The 20533-nt window shown below is 45.5% G+C and overlaps 1 protein-coding gene across 3 annotated transcripts in view; it reads left to right on the top strand.

The window, feature by feature from the left end:
- Positions 1-20533, top strand: part of LOC106582101 (immunoglobulin superfamily member 3) — an 89634-nt gene that overhangs the window by 13744 nt on the left and 55357 nt on the right. For 2 of the 3 annotated variants that reach the window (XM_014164845.2, XM_045704655.1), the window contains exon 2: positions 1303-1683. In XM_014164845.2, coding sequence (XP_014020320.1) covers positions 1303-1683 — 381 coding nt within the window. The remainder of the gene's footprint in view (positions 1-1302; positions 1684-20533) is intronic. The other variant, XM_014164846.2, reaches the window with a different exon arrangement.

Here is a 20533-nt window from a genome sequence, read left to right as displayed (position 1 = left end):
GGGTAGTGCGTACGGCCCAGTACATCACTGTGGCCAAGCTTCCTGCCATCCAGGACCTCTATACTAGGTGATGTCTGAGGAAGACCTAAAAAATGGTCAAAGACTCCAGTCACCCAAGTCATAGACTGTTCTCTCTGCTACCGCACGGCAAGCAGTACCGGAGTGCCAAAAGGCTTCATAACAGCTTCTACCCCCAAGCCATAAGACTGCTGAACAATTAATCAAATGCCCCCCCCCCACCCTTTGTTTTTACACTGCTGCTTCTCGCGGTTTATTATCTATACATAGTCACTTTAGCCCTACCTACATGTACAAATTACCTCGACTAACCTGTACCCCCTGTATATAGCCTTGTAATTGTTATTTTTGTGTTTTATTTAATAAAGATTTTCTTAACTCTATTTCTTCAACTGCATTGTTGGTTAAGGGATTGTAAGTAAGCATTTTGCTGAAAGGTCTACACCTGTTGTATTCGGTGCATGTGACAAATAATAAAAAGTAACACAATAAAATAACAATAACGAGGCTATATATAGGGGTACAAATAAAATTAGATTTTTATACACACACACACACAGTCAGTCAGTCAGTCAGTCAGTCAGTCAGTCAGTCATAACAGTGAATGAAAAATGGGGAATGGGAGAGAAAGTTACTGCGAGAGAGTGATCAACAAGGAAGAGAGGATGTTGGAAGTTTAAATCTGAAAAATGAACGTACTTTATTGTGCCTCTGTGAGGTCTCTGTGAAAGACACGCGCACACACAGCTGTGTTCTGCAGTTGGTCATGTAGACAGGAAGCAGTGTCTAGTCCCCTTCTGTTTGGGATTGGTGTGTGCCTGCATGCTTTTGCCTGTGCTGCGGTGTATTGTCTGCTCTTTTTTGAAATGTATGTTCTTTTTAATGGAGTCTGTGTGAACTGTGATCTCCCTCAGCTGAAACTGACCACAGGTGTTTCAACTGACATAGATTTCCTCCACCAAGAACTAAAATAACAACCTTGCATGACCCCTGTCCCGTGTGTGTGGTGAGCATGACCTCCTCTCAGTTTCATGGCTCCTGGTCACAGTATTTTAACAGCCTGACACTGACCTCATATTTCATAATTCCCCACTGTCTCTCTCTCTCTCTCTGTGTGTGTGTGTGTGAGACACTACATGGCTGTTTCTTCAGGACACTGAGTGGACATGTCATGTTGACTCTGTTCCTCTTGGGAGAGTGCTGGAGCTAAAGCTCCCAGGATGCTAAATGTTTTAACAGCAGTTTTGTTCTTTGCGTCTCTCCCTCTCCCCCCCTCTCCCCCAGCAGGCGTGAGCGTGGCCCAGAGGGTAGTGACCGTTCAGAGTGGACCGCTGGTACGGACGGAGGGCAGTCACGTGACCATCTGGTGCAACGTGACCGGCTACAAGGAGGGTGTGGAGCAGGACTTTGAGTGGTCCATGTACCTGACCTCGGTGCCCGACCGCGAGATCCGCATCGTGAGCACGGCCCAGTCCAACTATGCGTACGCGGTGTACGGCCAGAGGGTCAACAGTAAGGAGATCTGGGTAGAGAGGCTGACCAGGGACTCAGCCCTGCTCCACATCACCAAGGTCCAGGCCAGAGACCAGGGGCTGTTTGAGTGTTACACCCCCAACACAGACGGACAGTACCTCGGCTCCTACAGTGCCCGCACCAACCTTACCGGTGAGTCCATGTTACAACACAATACAACAAGGATGTGTCCCAAATGGCACCCTTTCCTCTGTATAGTCTACCACTTTTAACCTGGGCCTACATGGGTGCATAAACACTAGGATGTCTACTAGAGGTCGACCGATTAATCGGAATGGCCGATTAATTAGGGTATTTTTGGACACCGATTTGGCCAATTAAAAAAATAAATAAATAATAATTAAAAAAAAATATATGTATTTTTCATTTATTTATCATTTTTTATTTGTATTTTTTTTACACCTTTTATTTAACTAGGCAAGTCAGTTAAGAACACATTCTTATTTTCAATGACGGCCTAGGAACGGTGGGTTAACTGCCTTGTTCAGGGGCAGAATTACAGATTTTTACTTTGTCAGCTCGGGGATTCAATCTTGCAACCTTACGGTTAACTAGTCCAACGCTCTAACCACCTGCCTTACATTGCACTCCACGAGGAGCCTGCCTGTTACGCGACTGCAGTAAGAAGCCAAGGTAAGTTGCTAGCTAGCATAAAACTTATCTTATAAAAAACAATCCATCAATCATAATCACTAGTTAACTACACATGGTTGATGATATTACTAGTTTATCTAGCATGTCCTGCGTTGCATATAAGCGATGCGCATTCGCGAAAAAGGACTGTTGCTCCAACGTGTACCTAACCATAAACATCAATGCCTTTCTTAAAATCAATACACAAGTATATATTTTTAAACCTGCATATTTAGTTAATATTGCCTGCTAACATGAATTTCTTTTAACTAGGGAAATTGTGTCTCTTCTCTTGCAACAGAGTCAGGGTATATGCAGCAGTTTGGGCTGCCTGGTTCGTTGTGAACTGTGTGAAGACTATTTCTTCCTAACAAAGACAGCCAACTTTGCCAAACGGGGGATGATTTAACAAAAGCGCATTTGCGAAAAAAGCCCAATCGTTGCACGACTGTACCTAACCATAAACATCAATGCCTTTCTTAAAATCAATACACAGAAGTATATATTTTTTTAACCTGCATATTTAGCTAAAGGAAATCCAGATTAGCAGGCAATATTAACCAGGTGAAATTGTGTCACTTCTCTTGCGTTCATTGCACGCAGAGTCAGGGTATATGCAACAGTTTGGGCCGCCTGGCTCGTTGCGAACTAATTTGCCAGAATTTTACGTAATTATGACATAACATTGAAGGTTGTGCAATGTAACAGGAATATTTAGACTTATGGATGCCACCCGTTAGATAAAATACGGAATGGTTCCGTATTTCACTGAAAGAATAAACGTTTTGTTTTCGAGATGATAGTTTCCGGATTCGACCATATTAATGACCTAAGGCTCGTATTTCTGTGTGTTATTATGTTTTAATTAAGTCTATGATTTAATAGAGCAGTCTGACTGAGCGATGGTAGGCACCAGCAGGCTCGTAAGCATTCATTCAAACAGCACTTTCGTGCGTTTTGCCAGCAGCTTCAAGCATTGCGCTGTTTATGACTTCAAGCCTGTCAACTTCTGAGATTAGGCTGGTGGAACCGATATGAAATGGCTAGCTAGTTAGCGGGGTGCGCGCTAATAGCGTTTCAAACGTCACTCGCTCTGAGACTTGGAGTAGTTGTTCCCCTTGCTCTGCATGGGTAGCGCTGCTTCGAGGGGGGGGGGGGGCTGTTGTCGATGTGTTCCTAGTTCGAGCCCAGGTCGGAGCGAGGAGAGGGACGGAAGCTATACTGTTACACTGGCAATACTAAAGTGCCTATAAGAACATCCAATAGTCAAAGGTATATGAAATGCAAATTGTATAGAGAGAAATGGTCCTATAATAACTACAACCTAAAACTTCTTACCTGGGAATATTGAAGACTCATGTTAAAAGGAACCACCAGCTTTCATATGTTCTCATGTTCTGAGCAAGGAACTTAAACGTTAGCTTTCTTACATGGCACTTTACTTTCTTCTCCAACACTTTGTTTTTGTATTTTATTTAAACCAAATTGAACATGTTTCATTATTTATTTGAGGCTAAATTGATTTTATTGATGTATTATATTAAGTTTAAATAAGTGTTCATTGAGTATTGTTGTAATTGTCATTATTACAAATGCATTCTAAAAACAATCGGCCGATTTAATCGGTATCGGCGTAGAAAAATCGTAATCGGTCGACCTCTAATGTCTACATATGATACAGTGGTCTCCAACCCTGGTGTTTGAAGCTACATGGTGTGGATGTTTTTGTTTTATCCAAGCACCAACGCATCTTATTCAACTAATCAATGTCTTGATTAGAAAGACTGTATTGTTGAACAGAAGCCTGCACATCCTGTGGCTCTCCCAGGACCAGGGTAGATCCGTAGATACAGGGTAGATCCGTACATACAGGGTAGGTAGAGGGTAGATCCGTACATACAGGGTAGATCCGTACATACAGGGTAGATGCGTGCGTGCGTGCGTATATACAGGGTAGATGAGGGTAGATCCGTACATACAGGGTAGATGAGGGTAGATCCGTACATACAGGGTAGATGAGGGTAGATCCGTACATACAGGGTAGATGAGGGTAGATCCGTACATACAGGGTAGATGAGGGTAGATCCGTACATACAGGGTAGATGCGTGCGTACATACAGGGTAGTTGCGTGCGTACATACAGGGTAGATTAGGGTAGATCCGTACATACAGGGTAGATGCGTACATTGCTCAGGGCAGTTAACCTCTCTTGGGTAGGGGGCAGTATTTTCACGTCCGGATGAAAAGTGTGCCCAAAGTAAACTGCCTGTTACGCAGGCCTAGAAGATAGGATATGCATTTAATTGGTAGATTTGGATAGAAAACACTCTAAAGTTTCTAAAACTGTTAATTTTACGTCTGAGTATAACAGAACTGATCTGGCAGGCGAAACCAAGGACAAACCATCCCCCCCAAAAAAAATTCAGCCTAGCACTGTTTTCAATGGCTGTCACTTTTAAGGCGAAATCCTCCCAGATTGCAGTTCCTAGGGCTTCCACTAGATGTCAACAGTCTAGAAAGAGTTGCATGCCGGTTTTTGGAAAAATTAGCAAGAAATTGTAGTTTTTCTAGGTGGCTCCCATTTTGGCTGTAGTGTTTCCAAGCGCGTGGAAGAGAGCACGTTCTTTGGTATTTTTCTCCAGTAAAGACAATAACAATTCTCCGTCTTAAATTTGATCATTTATTGATGTATTAGGGTACCTAAGGTTTGATTATAAACGTCGTTTAACATGTTTGGAAAAGTTTATTAGTAATGTTTGGGATTCATTTTGTATGCATTTTGATGGGGGGAAACTGGTCTCAATGTCAACAGTGAAGAGGCGACTCCGGGATGCTGGCCTTCTAGGCAGAGTTCCTCTGTCCGGTGTCTGTGTTCTTTTGCCCATCTAATCTTTTCTTTGTATTGGCCAGTCTGAGATATAGCTTTTTCTTTGCAACGCTGCCTAGAAGGCCAGCATCCCGGAGTCGCCTCCTCACTGTTGACATTGAGACTGGTGTTTTGCGGGTACTATTTACTATTCAAGAACATTGATAAGAGGGAGCGGCCTACTGAAACATTGGGAGTATTAATGGTACAGTGACATTTGTTGTTTATGGTGAAAATACTATTAAAACATTCTGCTGTCGGTCATTTTGTGTTTCTGTCCCTTCCAATTAAAGTATGCCTGAAACTCAATGCACTGCTTTTTAAATGGAAAAATCTTTCTTTAGGGCCAAATTTGACCAAATTCAAAAATGGCGATTTAATAGCTATTTAACTAATGCCATTAAGTCTTTAAATGATTTGAATTGTTTGACAGCCCTAGTTAATAGTCGTACAGTATGGCAGTGTGAGAGTTGATAAATTGACCAGTGAAGTGTTGTCAGTGTGCCATTCTAGTTTTTAGTTTAGCACTCTGTTAGCCTCGTGTAGTAGACACAGACCTGTAGTTACTCAGGATTTCATTCATTTCTGAGGGAAAGCGTGATGGAAAGAGATATTTGGTGGGGCCGGGGAACAAAGACCCCTGTAGTAAATGTAGTATATTGGTGGCATTACAACAGCATGCACTCTGTTTTGAATGTGGGGCAAGGCTCAGGCGTAAAGCACTGCAAAATGGTGTTGCTGGTGGCATACTGTATTTATAGACTGTGTGTGTATTTATGCGTGTCTAGGTGTTGAGGGACTGCGTTATGAGCCCCTCTCTGTCTCTAACCTCTTAACCAAGTTCCCCACAGTCAGGGGCATGTTTCAGGGGTCTTCTCCACTTTCTCTTCCCTCCATACCCTCATCCACCTCTCTCAGCAGCTGCACGTATCCGGACACTCAATAGCCTGTCCTTCCCCCCACTCTCTCTCCCTCCTTCAATTCCTCACACTCCTTAACTATCTCTCTCTCTGTGTGTATCAGCTCTCTCCCTGTGTGTATCAGCGCTTTCTCTCTCTCTGTGTATCAGCTCTCTTTGTGTGTGTGTCAGCGCTTTCTCTCTCTCTCTCTGTGTGTATCAGCTCTGTGTGTGTGTATCAGCTCTCGCTCGCGCTCTCTCTCTCTCTGTCTCTCTGTCTGTCTGTCTCTGTCTCTGTCTCTCGCACTCTCTCTCGCACTCTCTCGTGTGTGTATCAGCTCTCTCTCTCGCACTCTCTCTGTGTGTGTGTATCAGCTCTCTCTGTGTATCATCTCTCTCTCTCGCACTCTCTCTGTGTGTGTGTATCAGCTCTCTCTCTCTCTCTCTCTCTGTGTTTATCAGCTCTCTCTGTGTATCAGCTCTCTCTCTCTCTCTCTGTGTGTATCAGCTCTCTCTGTGTATCAGCTCTCTATTTGGGATTGAAGATGTTCTCATCTCGAAGCAGGAAGTGTGTGTCACAGGACAGGAGGGAAGCTGGCTATCTAATCAGAGAAGAGGAGGAAGTAGTGTGAGAGTGGATTAGTGGGGGGTGGAAATGGATAGGAGGAGAAACTGGGTGTAATCAGTGTGCTGAGTTACAGATGGTGACACACAGTGATCAATGTCCCCTCTGTCACAATGGGTTCTGTGAGAGTGATTTTTATAGATGTGGAACATTATACACTCTCTGTCCCCAGGGGCATGTTTTCAGCAGCACACCTGGCTTTGTTCCTGCCTGCCCGATACTGTATCATCATTGTTTGTGAGAGTGAGGTGTGTCTATTGTGTGTGGCAGTAGAATACGACTCCTGGGCCGTGTGTATGGCGGATTGTTCAGAAAGATGATTCCACCAAACTGTGTGTCTGACACACCTTTTATAATGTGACAACAGTCTACAAGTGGCTGATGTGGGCCAACTGGGAAAAACTGCCCCCCTATTACAAAACAACTCATAAAAGCACTAACAAGCTATTGAAGATAAATCTTAAAAATAATAGTAATGTATTATGTGATATCTACAGTATGTCCTTTTTGGTTGTACAAAGAGACTAAAGATTTCCCAGTCACAAGGCCTGGAGAAGGGATGTTTTCTGACTGATCAGTGTTGTAATGCGGATGTCCTGCCAGGTTAAAGGTGAAAGGCTAACATCACCATGTGTAACCGTTTGTACAGAAGTAGCTCCAGGTCAGGGGTCAACCGCAGTCTGTTTTCACCCACATGGTGGACCACTCATTCAGGAGCCATGGTTCCAAGACAGGGGGGGGTCCCAGGAGATAGCCTTAGCATCCTACCCACCAGCCTGTGTCTCCTAAACACTAACTCATGAGATAAAATTACAACATGAAATGGTCCTACTGTGTGTGTGTGTGTGTGTGTGTGTGTGTGTGTGTGTGTGTGTGTGTGTGTGTGTGTGTTCCCATGCATGTCCTACGCACCAGCCTGTGTTTGAGTGTGTCCAAGGCACCAGCTTGTATGAGAACAGGGACCAACAGCGGACTTCTCTTCTCTTACTCAGCCATGAGGCTCAAAAACACAGTCATGTCCAAGACCAATTATTAACTCTGTGGCAAAAATACAGTACATCAAGTGCTCTTTAAAGTAGGTACTGTTAGTCACTATCACAGTATGACGGTGCTACTTCGCTCCATGACAGCTTCCATACTGCTGGACACGTGTGACATATCCTCACACTCTGTTTTATCTTCTCAGTCTATTGGCTTAAGGGGCTAGTTTATAGTACAGAGTGTGACAGATGGAGACAAACGGAGTGTGTGTGACGGAGAAATGATGAGCCGTTTCTCCTGACTCCAGTCTGATTGGTTACGTCTCCTCGGGCGCTACCCACAATGCAGCTGGTGCTATAGGGGCATGTTTTACATTAGTCTCTGTGTCTGATATGACTATTAGGGTTACTGTCTTGCCTACCACCTATGATCATTGTCAAAGCAACTAGTTAGCTAGGAGAGAGATGTGTGTTGGCATGGTTGCGTGTCGATGTATAGCTGTGTGTGTGTTGACTCCTGTGGAAGGGCGAGTTTTCTTTTAAAGCACATTTTTAGTTTCTCTCTTCCTCTCCCTCTTTTTAGAAGAGAATCAGAATATACCAGACACTCTTATTTAGAGCGACTTACAGGAGAAATTAGGGTTAAGTGATTTTTCACCTAGTCTGCTCCGGGATTCGAACCAGCGACCATTTCAGCTATTAGCCCAACACTCTTAACCACTAGGCTACCTGCCACACTGAGGTAGGTAGACCATTTTTCTGTCATTCCACCAAGGATGGATTCACCCTGTAACTCTATGGTATATGCTGCACTGATAGTGGCAGTCATCTATCCCCATCCGCTCTCTTTCCCGATCTCTCTCTCTCTCTCTCTCTCTCTCTCTCTCTTTCTCCCCTCTTTGTCTTTAGCTGTCTAAGAAGCAGGTCTATGGTTTTGTCAATAGATGTCTTGCCTCTCCAGCCCTGTCAGATTAAACGAGGAGAGAGAGAGGAGGAGAAGGAAGAGGGGGGAGGGATTGAGGAATGAACATAGCTATAAAGAGGGAGGAAAAGGAGGGATTGAGAGCACTAGATGGAAGAATGGAGAGAAATGAAGGAACAAGGTAGATTTACCGAGGGATAGCGTGATGGAAAGATGCCGATCGTGATAACGTCTTGGGCTGATGGAGAGAGTGGGATAAGGAGAGATGTAGAGGGAGAGTTACTGGAGGGGAGAGGAAGGCTGTATCAGTCTGCTGTCTGTTGGTATTGATTGGGAGTGCTAGGCTGTGTGACTGGAACACTTTATCTCACAGACTTCCTCCTCACAGTGACATTGGCTCTCTTTCCCTGTCTCCTCTCTCACTCTCTGACCTCACCATCTCCTTTTCTCTATTTAATTTACAATCACTCTTCTCTCTTCCTCTTGGCTCTGAGTGAATGAGTGTGTGTGCTCTCTGAGCTGGTGAATGGGCACGGGTCCAAACGGAATGAGAGATTTTATCACTCCGTCTACTCTGCCATTTCCCTGCCAATCTCATCTCCTCCAATGACAGGGGTTCCTGCTCAATGACATTACTGCCACTCTAACTGCGCACACACAAACACACACTGCCCGGGCGCTGTCCTGTCAGTCAGAACAAATGTTCTTGTGGTAATTGACTCTGTGAGAGGCGCGTCTGAAGAGCCCCCAGTGGAAATGGGAACAGCACCGCAAAACAATACAGAACGTCTCTTACGGAACACAACCCCACAGTACACACAGAGGCACATTGGAACCACGGAATAGAACATAGAGCACCAAGAATATAACACTGCAAAGCAGGGTGGAACAAGATGGTAGATGGAAAAGGAAGAGAGGAGAGGAAGTAAACAGGTCACAGTATGACAGGGAGGGCATAGGGTCTGTCTCAATACTCTGAACAGGACACAGTGAGTACAGTTACATGCACACAATATTTACATTTTTTTGTGTAGAGTCAGATTAATATTATAGTTTGATTTAAAAAGTTTACATGCTTTGCAAGAAAAGATTTCCTAATAATCCTGTTTACTTGGACACATCTGAAATCCTGATGGCAGAACATCGCCAATCAAAATAAACATTCCACAACAGTGACCATGTTACTTTTGGGAAGCATATTTGATTCTGAGTTTGGACATATAAAGTTTGTATGTAAAAACTACTTCTCAGTTGTTCCTAATTCACTTCACTCACGCTAAAGAGGGAGGCTAGTGTTAGCACATGCGCAGATCAAATACACCGCTGAAGTTTACGTGTCCTAATAATTTGAAAGATTGCTCAGACAACCAAGTGTTTTAATCGGTGTAGTCTTACGTCGATTTTGATCTTACTCCGATTTAAGATGAGGTGTTTACATGACTAATAATCAGTTTATTATCGATTTACTACTGTGCATGTAAACGTACTCAACGTGACAGGGAGATCATAGGGGCCATCTTAATACTCAAGACACAGTGTGATAGGGAGGGCATAGGGGCCATCTTAATACTCTTAATACTCAAGACACAGTGTGATAGGGAGATCATAGGGGCCATCTTAATACTCAAGACACAGTGTGATAGGGAGGGCATAGGGGCCATCTTAATACTCTTAATACTCAAGACACAGTGTGATAGGGAGATCATAGGGGCCATCTTAATACTCAAGACACAGTGTGATAGGGAGGGCATAGAGGCCAAGTGGCTACCTGCCCTCATCTTCCGTCTCTCCTCCCTCATTTGCACTTATGCTATGGCATGAAGTGATGTTGGAGTCACTAGCTCAAGGCTGAAGCTCTTTGTCATTCAACACACACACACACACACACACACACACACAAGCATCTACACACACACACACACACACACACACAAGCATCTACACACGCTGGCAGTCTTGGCTATTATCAATACAATAATAGAATATACAGTACCAGTCAGATATCAAAACTATGAAATAACACACATGGAATCATGTAGTAACCAAAACAGTGTTAAACAAATCAAAATATATTTTATTTTTGAGATTCTTTAATGTAGCCACCCTTTTGCCTTGATGACAGCTTTGCAAACTCTTGGCATTCTCTCAACCAGCTTCAGGAGGAAGTCACCTGGAATGCATTTCTTAAAAGTTAATTTGTGGAATTTCTGTCCTCAATGCGTTTGAGCCAATCAGTTGTGTTGTGACAAGGTAAGGGTGGTATACAGAAGATAGCCCTATTTGGTAAAAGACGAAGTCCATATTATGGCAAGAACAGCTCAGATAAGCAAAGGGAAACGACAGTCCATCATTACTTTAAGACATGAAGGACAGTCAATATGGAACATTTCAAGAACTTTGAAAGTTTCTTCAAGTGCAGTCGCAAAAACCATCAAGCGCTATGATGAAACTGGCTCTCATGAGAACCACCACAGGAAAGGAAGACCCAGAGTTACCTCTGCTGCAGAGGATAAGTTCATTAGAGTTACCAGCCTCAAATTGCAGCCCAAATAAATGCTTCACAGAGTTCAAGTAACAGACATCTCAACATCAACTGTTTTGGAGGAGACTGCGTGAATCAGGCCTTCATGGTCGAATTGCTGCAAATAAGCACTACTAAAGGACACCAATAATAAGAAGAGACTTGCTTGGGCCAAGAAACACGCGCAATGGAAATTAGACTGGTGGAAATCTGTCCTTTGGTCTGATGTGCCCAAATATGCGATTTTTGTATTTTTTATTTGGTTCCAACCGCGGTGTCTTTCTGAGATGCAGAGAAGGTGAACGGATGATCTCCGCATGTGTAGTTCTCACTGTGAAGCATGGAGGAGGAGGTGTGATGGTGTGGGGGTGCTTTGCTGGTGACACTGTCAGTGATGTATTTAGAATTCAAGGCACACTTAACCAGCATGGCTAACACAGTATTCTGCAGTGATATGCCATCAAGTCAAAGTTTATTTGTCACGTGCGCCGAATGCATACCTTACAGTGAAATGCTTACTTACAGGCTCTAACCAATAGTGCGAAGAAAAAAAAAAAGTGTGTGTGTGTAGGTAAGTAAAGAAAAAAACAACAGTCTTCCCTGTGGCTCAGTTGGTAGAGCATGGTGTTTGCAACGCCAGCATGGTGTGTGCAACGCCAGGGTTGTTGGTTCGATTCCCACGGGGGGCCAGTACAAAAAAATAATTATTATAATAAAAACAAATGCATGAAATGTATGCATTCACTACTGTAAGTTGCTCTGGATAAGAGTGTCTGCTAAATGACTAAAATGTAGTAAAAAGACATTTGAAAAATAAGAGTAGCAAGGCTATATACAGACACCGGTTAGTCAGTCTTATTGAGGTAGTATGTACATGTAGATATGGTTAAAGTGACTATGCATATATGATGAACAGACAGTAGCAGTAGCGTAAAAAGACGGGTTGGCTGGTGGTGGGACACAATGCAGATAGCCCGGTTAGCCAATGTGCGGGAGCACTGGTTGGTCTGGCCAATTGAGGTAGTATGTACATGAATGTATAGTTAAAGTGACTATGCATATAAGATAAACCGAGAGTAGCAGCAGCGTAAAAGAGGGGTTGGGGGGTCACACAATGCAAATAGTCCGGGTAACCATTTGGTTACCTGTTCAGGAGTCTTATGGCTTGGGGGTAAAAACTGTTGAGAAGCCTTTTTGTCCTAGACTTGGCACTCCGGTTCCGCTTGCCATGCGGTAGTAGAGAGAACAGTCTATGACTGGGGTGGCTGGGGTCTTTGACAATTTTCAGGGCCTTCCTCTGACACCGCCTGGTATAGAGGTCCTGGATGGCAGGAAGCTTGGCCCCAGTGATGTACTGGGCCGTACGCACTACCCTCTGAAGTGCCTTGTGGTCGGAGGCCGAGCAATTGCCGTACCAGGCAGTGATGCAACCGGTCAGGATGCTCTCGATGTTGCAGCTGTAGAACCTTTTGAGGATCTCAGGACCCATGCCAAATCTTTTTTGTTTCCTGAGGGGAATAGGCTTTGTTGTGCCCTCTTCACGACTGTCTTGGTGTGTTTGGAGCGTTCTAATTTGTTGTTGATGTGGACACCAAGGAAATTGAAGCTCTCAACCTGCTCCACTACAGCCCCGTTGATGAGAATGGGGATGTGCTCGGTGCTCCTTTTCCTGTAGTCCACAATCATCTCCTTAGTCTTGGTTACTTGAGGGATAGGTTGTTATTCTGGCACCACCCGGCCAGGACTCTGACCTTCTCCCTATAGGCTGTCTCGTCGTTGTCGGTGATCAGGCCTACCACTGTTGTGTCGTCAGCAAACTTAATGATGGTGTTGGAGTCGTGCCTGGCCATGCAGTTGTGGGTGAACAGGGAGTGCAGGAGGGGACTGAGCACGCACGCACCCCTGGGGAGCTCCAGTGTTGAGGATCAGCATGGCAGATGTGTTACTACCTATCCTCACCACCTAGGGGCGGCCCGTCAGGAAGTCCAGGATCCAGTTGCAGAGGGAGGTGTTTAGTCCCAGGTTCCTTAGTACGCTCAAAGCTCATCACTAAGCTATGGTGTTGAACGCTGAGCTGCAGTCAATGAATAGCATTCTCACATAGGTGTTCCTTTTGTCCAGGTGGGAAAGGGCAGTGTGGAGTGCAATAGAGATTGCATCATCTGTGGATCTGTTTGGGCAGTATGCAAATTGGAGTGGGTCTAGGGTTTCTGGGATAATGGTGTTGATGTGAGCAATTACCAGCCTTTCAAAGCACTTCATGGTTACGGACGTGAGTGCTACGGGTCTGTAGTCATTTAGGCAGGTTGCCTTTGTGTTCTTGGGCACAGGGACTATGGTAGTCTGCTTGAAGCATTTTGGTATTACAGACTCAATCAGGGACATGTTGAAAATGTCAGTGAAGACACCTGCCAGTTGGTCAGCACATGCCCGGAGCACACGTCCTGGAAATCCATCTGGCCCCGCAGCCTTGTGAATGTTGACCTGTTTAAAGGTCTTACTCACGTCGGCTACGGAGAGCGTGATCACAGTCGTCCGGAACAGCTGACGCTCTCATGCATGCCTCGGTGTTGCTTGCCTCGAAGCGAGCATAGAAGTGATTTAGCACGTCTGGTAGGCTCGTGTCACTGGGCAGCTCGTGGCTGTGCTTCCCTTTGTAGTCTGTAATAGTTTGCAAGCCCTGCCACATCCGACGAGCGTAGGAGCCGGTGTAGTATGATTCAATCTTAGCCCTGTATTGACGCATTGCCTGTTTGATGGTTCGTCGCAGGGCATAGCGGGATTTCTTGTAAGCTTCTGGGTTAGAGTCCTGCACCTTGAAAGCAGCAGCTCTACCCTTTAGCTCAGTGCGAATGTTGCCTGTAATCCATGGCTTCTGGTTGGGGTATGTACGTACAGTCACTGTGGGGACGACGTCCTCAATGCACTTATTGATACAGCCAGTGACTGATGTGGTGTATTCCTCAATGTCATCGGAAGAATCCCGTAACATGTTCCAGTCTGTGATAGCAAAACAGTCCTGTAGTTTAGCATCTGCTTCATCTGACCATTTTTTTATAGACCGAGTCACTGGTGCTTCCTGCTTTAATTTTTGCTTGTAAGCGGGAATCAGGAGCATGGAGTTGTGGTCGGATTTACCAAATGGAGGGCGAGGGAGAGCTTTGTACGTGTCTCTGTGTGTGGAGTACAGGTGACCTAGAATTGTTGTGCTGAGGGGGACTATCATTTGTTTTTAACAGGACAGTGACCTAGCACATCTTCAGGCTGTGTAAGGGCTATTTGACCAAGAAGGAGAGTGATGGAGTGCTGCATCAGATGACCTGGCCTCCACAATCACCCGACCTCAACCCAATTGAGATTAGTTGGACCGCAGAGTGAAGGAAAAGCAGCCAATAAGTGCTCAGCATATGTGGGAACTCCTTCAAGACTGTTTAAAAAGCATTCCAAGTGAAGCTAGTTGAGAGAATGCCAACAGTGTGCAAAGCTGTCATGAAGGCAAAGGGTGGCTACTTTGAAGAATCCCAAATATAAAATAGATTTAGATTTGTTTAACACTTCTTTGGTTACTACATGTTTCCATATGTGTTATTTCCTTAGTTTTGATGTCTTCACTATTATTCTACAATGTAGATAATAGTAAAAAAGAAAAGGAAAAACCTTGAATGTGTAGTTGTGTCCAAACTTTTGACTTGTACTGTATGTCAGCACGCGAGCAAGTGCTGTCTTTAGCTTAGCGCCCACGCTAACGAGCTAGGCTAATGAGAGAGGGTTTAACGTGTTAGCGTTATGAGGGTGTTAACAGGGAACGTGTGTGTGTGTGTGTGTGTGTGTGTGTGTGTGTGTGTGTGTGTGTGTAAATGGGAAATGGGCCAAAAGCGCCACTGCTCCTCTGTTTTGATTTGATTAGCTTAGCTAAGCGCTAACCCTCAGGGGTGCTCTGCCTCTTCTCTGTGTGAAATTAATGCAATGCAGTGGCTAGGCTACATGAATATGAATGCTACAAGAATATGTATATTAATAGGCGATTGCTAATGCTACATATGTATTCATGTTAGTAAGCTGGTTTTCATAAAACAGGCAGGAGACAAATGTGAGGATGAAGCTGGTATTGGAGCCCGGGATGTTTGTGTTGGTTTGAAGTCTTATCTCAACAGAAAAGAAAACTCGAGGTGCTTGTAGGTCTACTTTTTCACAGGAACTGCTGATAACCCTGCTCTGTCTACCACACACATGCACACAAGCAGATGCGTATACGTGTGTCAATCTAAGTAACATAATAAAAAAATCCCCATCAAAATCCGTCAGTTAAAGCTAGACATACATTATCAGTTTTTTTTGCATGGGCTGCGTCGGCTTTCCGCATCTGCGGTGGAAGGTGGCCGAGCTACAGTGGCGTTTGTCAGACAACGAGAAAATCGGTCTTCTCACGAAAACGTCTGTGGCATCCGAACGGTTTGGCCTATAAATATGTATTTAAAAAATAAATAAAAAATGTTAGCATTTCCTTAGCTTTCTTAGATCTCCTCGATATATAAAAAAAGATGCGGCCTGTTTTGCCATTTATGAATGTGTTATTCAATGCGTTTCTATGGGCTATAGTAGTAAAGGCCAAATTCTATATTTGATCAAATAAAGTAAAAATGTATATCTGTATATAATAGCTAAATGATGCATGGTATGACCATCTTAAAACAATTATATGTTTGCTTAGTAGAACCCCCCCCCCCCCCTCAAGGCTTAGAATTTCAGAGGTTAAAGATTACTGCATGCATAACATGCACTTGGCTAATACAGTGGTGTAAGTGAGAGAAAGCATTATTAAACCAGTCAATCTGCCTGCTCGTTCTGTCTCTGTGTGTGGAGGTAGTGCTGGTATCAGTTTAGAGATTAACATCGTGACCACCTCGTTGGCATGCTAATCAGCCCCTCATTATTTGGAATGAAAAATAGTGGTTTAGTTAAAATGTCTACTGTAAAAGGTTTCAGTATGGGCTCTACAGCCCCAGGCTGTCTGTCTGTCAGCCTCTATGTGGAAATGGAGGAAAACTAACTCAGCCTGCAGTCTGAACACACTACACAGTAACACGTGCTCCCGAGTGGCGCAGCGGTCTAAGGCACTGCATCTCAGTGCTAGAGGTGTCACTACAGACACCCTGGTTCGAATCGAGGCTGTTTCACAACCGGCCATGATTGGGAGTCCCATAGGGCGGCGCACAATTGGCCCAGCGTTGTCCGGGTTTGGCCGTTGTAGTCTTCCATTGTAAATAAGAATTTGTTCTTAACTGACTTGCCTAGTTAAATAAAGGTGAAATAAAGGTTAGAAGACTTTCACTCTGACGATAACTATGTGCTCAATCTCCATAGCCTGAGCTAGTGCGTACCTATCACACACACTCTCTCTTCCTCCGTCTTTCCCTCCGAACTGGCGGGTGCAGACATATGCTGCCACCTGTGCCCCTGTGCCAGGGTTGAGCTCTGCCAGAGAGAGGGTGTGTGTGCTGGCTCTAGCTCAGACAGTTGCTCCTCTCATCTGCTACCCTGCTGGACTGGTTCCCTAGTGGTTCTACTCTACCCACTCTCACCCCAGACTTCACATGCATGTCCCCGCCCCTCACACACACACACACACACACACCAGACGGTATTTCCCCACCCCACACCACCCTCCTGAGAAGCTCCAGACTGCACATTCCTGTCCCACACAGACACACACCAGGTTTAGCATATTCCAGCCCCTCCCCACCCTGAACCCCTTTCTTCACACACACCCCTCAGACTCCCCACACTCCCCTCCCCCATCAGCACCACACACACACACACACACACACACACACACTCTGGTCACCGGCCAGACCCCCCTGTCTCTCTCTTGGCCTCCATATAGTTGATGCATGGGGCGTTGATCTGATGAAGGAAAAGACTAGCCCTGTCTTACAGACCAGACCTCTACCCTGTGCTCCTGCTATAATCTGCCAGTGCTTCTGGAGATTGGCTTATTTTCCAGTTATTCACACAACATACATACATACACAATCCTCCAAAAGCAAGCAGCACCACCTGGAAGTGGCAACAAGACAAAGCCTGCAGTGATCTAAACACACACACACCACACACAGTAGTGGTGGTCAGATGGCTGAGGCTGTAACTGGCTCTGTTCCTGGGGTTGTCTTCAGTTGGTCACAGTACTTGACCATCTGGGGCTGGAGAGAGTGGGGGATGGAAGAGAGGGAGGAATGAAAAGAGAGGGTGGGGTGCTTCTCTAGGTGTAAGAGGCAGAGAGAGGGAGGTGAAGCCCTGTAACAAAAATAGTAACTAGGTTACATACAGTAGATGGCTACTTTTATTCTGGTTACATTGTGTTTGCACTGTTTGGGAATTCATCCATTCTTAGACAATATACAGTATGGTTGAGTACCGTAGAATGTTTACTGTTACAGTACACAAGTCAGTACGGTTAGAGGAGTGAGAGACGAGGGGAGAAATGGAGGGAGAGGTGGAGAAACGGGGGCCAAGGGAGATGGACAGGAGGGAAATACTTAGGTTGAGAGTGAGTCATAGAACGAGAAACCGAGGTATAGAACAGGGGAATGAGAGAGAAAGCGAGTGATGGCAGGAAACGGATATGTTTTCTTGTGTTTTAAAAGCATCGTGTGTATGTATTTGATGCTCCCAAGGATTTTATTCAGCGACAGCATTGCCTGAACACTTCTCAAATGCTCATCTTAGGAAGATTTGTCTTTCATACACCCACCTCTCTTTCCAAACTACCCCTCCTCTCACACCTCTCTTTTTAATCTCTCGCTTTTCTCTTTCTTCCCTAAATCTCTCTCTTTCTCAAGCTCCTTCCCTTGCTGGGCCTCTAGGAGGATAGGAATCGTGTCAGAGAGAAAGTGTGTGTGTGTGTGTGTGTGTGTGTGTGTGTGTGTGTGTGTGTGTGTGTGTGTGTGTGTGTGTGTGTGTGTGTGTGTGAAACCTGTCCTCCTGTCTTTGTGTAAACAGCTTCTCATGCTAAATCCTCTCCATGAATCAGCCTACTAACTCCACCTCACCATTCAGCTGCTACAATAACAAAATCCACCGATTCTTGCAGATCGCCATGTGTCCCTTTTGAATGCAGTGATCCCCCCTTCTGTCTGTGACTCCGTGTTGCAGTGATCCCCCCTCTGTCAGTGACTCCGTGTTGCAGTGATCCCCCCTTCTGTCTGTGACTCCGTGTTGCAGTGATCCCCCCTCTGTCTGTGACTCCGTGTTGCAGTGATCCCCCCTTCTGTCTGTGACTCCGTGTTGCAGTGATCCCCCCTCTGTCTGTGACTCCGTGTTGCAGTGATCCCCCCTCTGTCTGTGACTCCGTGTTGCAGTGATCCCCCCTCTGTCTGTGACTCCGTGTTGCAGTGATCCCCCCTTCTGTCTGTGACTTCGTGTTGCAGTGATCCCCTCTGTCTGTGACTCTGTGTTGCAGTGATCCCCCCTCTGTCTGTGACTCTGTGTTGCAGTGATCCCCCCTCTGTCTGTGACTCTGTGTTGCAGTGATCCCCCCTCTGTCTGTGACTCCGTGTTGCAGTGATCCCCTCTGTCTGTGACTCCGTGTTGAGAGAGAGCAGCTGTCCCCTCAGGGCTCCCATACTGACGTGTGTGTGTGTGTGTTGAGAGAGAGAGAGAGCAGCTGTCCCCTCAGGGCTCCCATACTGACGTGTGTGTGTGTTGAGAGAGAGAGAGAGCAGCTGTCCCCTCAGGGCTCCCATACTGACGTGTGTGTGTTGAGAGAGAGCAGCTGTCCCCTCAGGGCTCCCATACTGACGTGTGTGTGTGTGTGTGTGTGTGTGTGTGTGTGTGTGTGTGTGTGTGTGTGTGTGTGTGTGTTGCTGTGTCGCTCTGTATGTGTGGTTCCGTGGTTCTTTTTGTGAGTGTGTGTTAGGTGTGCCAGAGGTGTGTGTGTGTGTGTGTGTGTGTGGCACACAGATTTTCATCTTGGTATAGTGAGCAGTAATATTCACAGGGGGTCTGCTCTCACCCGTACATCTGGTCTAGTTGTGATTGTATAACTTACATATGAAATTATCTATGTTCAAAGAGTGTGAGGGGAGAGACAGAGCAGCTTGCATGTACAGCCCAGTCAGCAAGGTAGTGTGAGAGAAAAGCTCACTATCAGTATCAGCCAGTATGTGTGTTGTGTGCTTGACAAGAGGATAGAGAGAAGGAGAGTGAGAAAAGCAGAATGTGATAATTGGGTGCTGACAAACAGCTTAGCTAAAGAAAGAGAAGCATCAGAGAGAAAGGGTGTGAGAGAAAGGGTGCATGAAAGAGTGTGGAGAGCGTGAAGAATTCGGAGTAAAAAAGGCAAAGAATGGAAGAGTAGGAGTGTGAAAAAGGACAGCGAGAGGAGAGGATGATTCAGCGGCCCTTGTTTAACAGTAGAGCCTTCATGTGGGCTGCGGTCACAGTGACACACCACCTGTATGTGGTTACTCCATTAGCTGGCCGCCAGATGTCTGATGTTGAACAGCTCAGAACTATTTCTGCAGACACACTTGAGTGTCTTGTCATCCCTTCTCCCACTACCTCTTTACCGCCCTCCCTCCCTTCATCTGTCTCCTCTGTTCATTTTAGGTGATTGGACACGGTGTGGTTTTTATAGCGCTGTGTGGGAGACTGAGAGATGGCTTGGGATATGTTCGTGAGAGTGTATACACACACAGACAATGTTTAATAGGCAGTATGGCTCATTGTCTGTATGTGTTGTATTATGAATGTGCCCCCTGCTGTGGCCCTAGATCCAACACTGTGGCTGCCTTCTTTCTCTGTTCTCCTCTCTCCTCCTCTCCCCTCCTCTCCTCCCCACTCAGAATATGTTCACTCAACATCTAAAGTGAGGCTCAAAATGTGTATGTCAGAGCATCGGGCCTAGCAGAACACTCATGATCCTCTTCCTCAATCATCCTCTTCATCCTCTCTCTGATCATCATCATCCTCATCCTACTCCTCCCTCTTGCTAATCCTGAGAATGTATTCATCCCTCTGACTCACTACTAGCTCTAAGCCTTAGAGAGAGGAAGACGGAGGGAAATAAATAGTACACATATGCCCATTCCTCTAGTCATCACTGGATTCGTATGCATCTCCTGTACACACACACACACACACACACACACACACACACACACACGCCCACCTTCTCCATTTTCCTCTGAGCAGCAATCTCTGTTTCTCACAGAGCAATTACTGCTAATTATCCTACCTCGTCCTCACCATTCTCTGCTTTCTCTTCTCTTATAGTGTTATTATGTTCTATAATGTCTGTTTTCACTAGTCTGACTAACACTTTAACTCTCAAAGTCCTCTGTTGATGATGAAGGGGGCTATGCTTTTACTGGTTGGCACTGCTCGGTTTCTTTCTCACTCAAACACCCACATGCACAACCACACAGCCCTCCGAGCCACACAGCCCTCCGAGCCACACAGCCCTCCGAGCCACACAGCCCTCCGAGCCACACAGCCCTCCGAGCCACACAGCCCTCCGAGCCACACAGCCCTCCGAGC

This window comes from Salmo salar, chromosome ssa21 (genome assembly GCF_905237065.1).
Source record: "Salmo salar chromosome ssa21, Ssal_v3.1, whole genome shotgun sequence".
In the NCBI taxonomy this organism is placed as follows: domain Eukaryota; kingdom Metazoa; phylum Chordata; class Actinopteri; order Salmoniformes; family Salmonidae; genus Salmo; species Salmo salar.
This window is presented reverse-complemented; position numbering and strand designations above follow the sequence as displayed.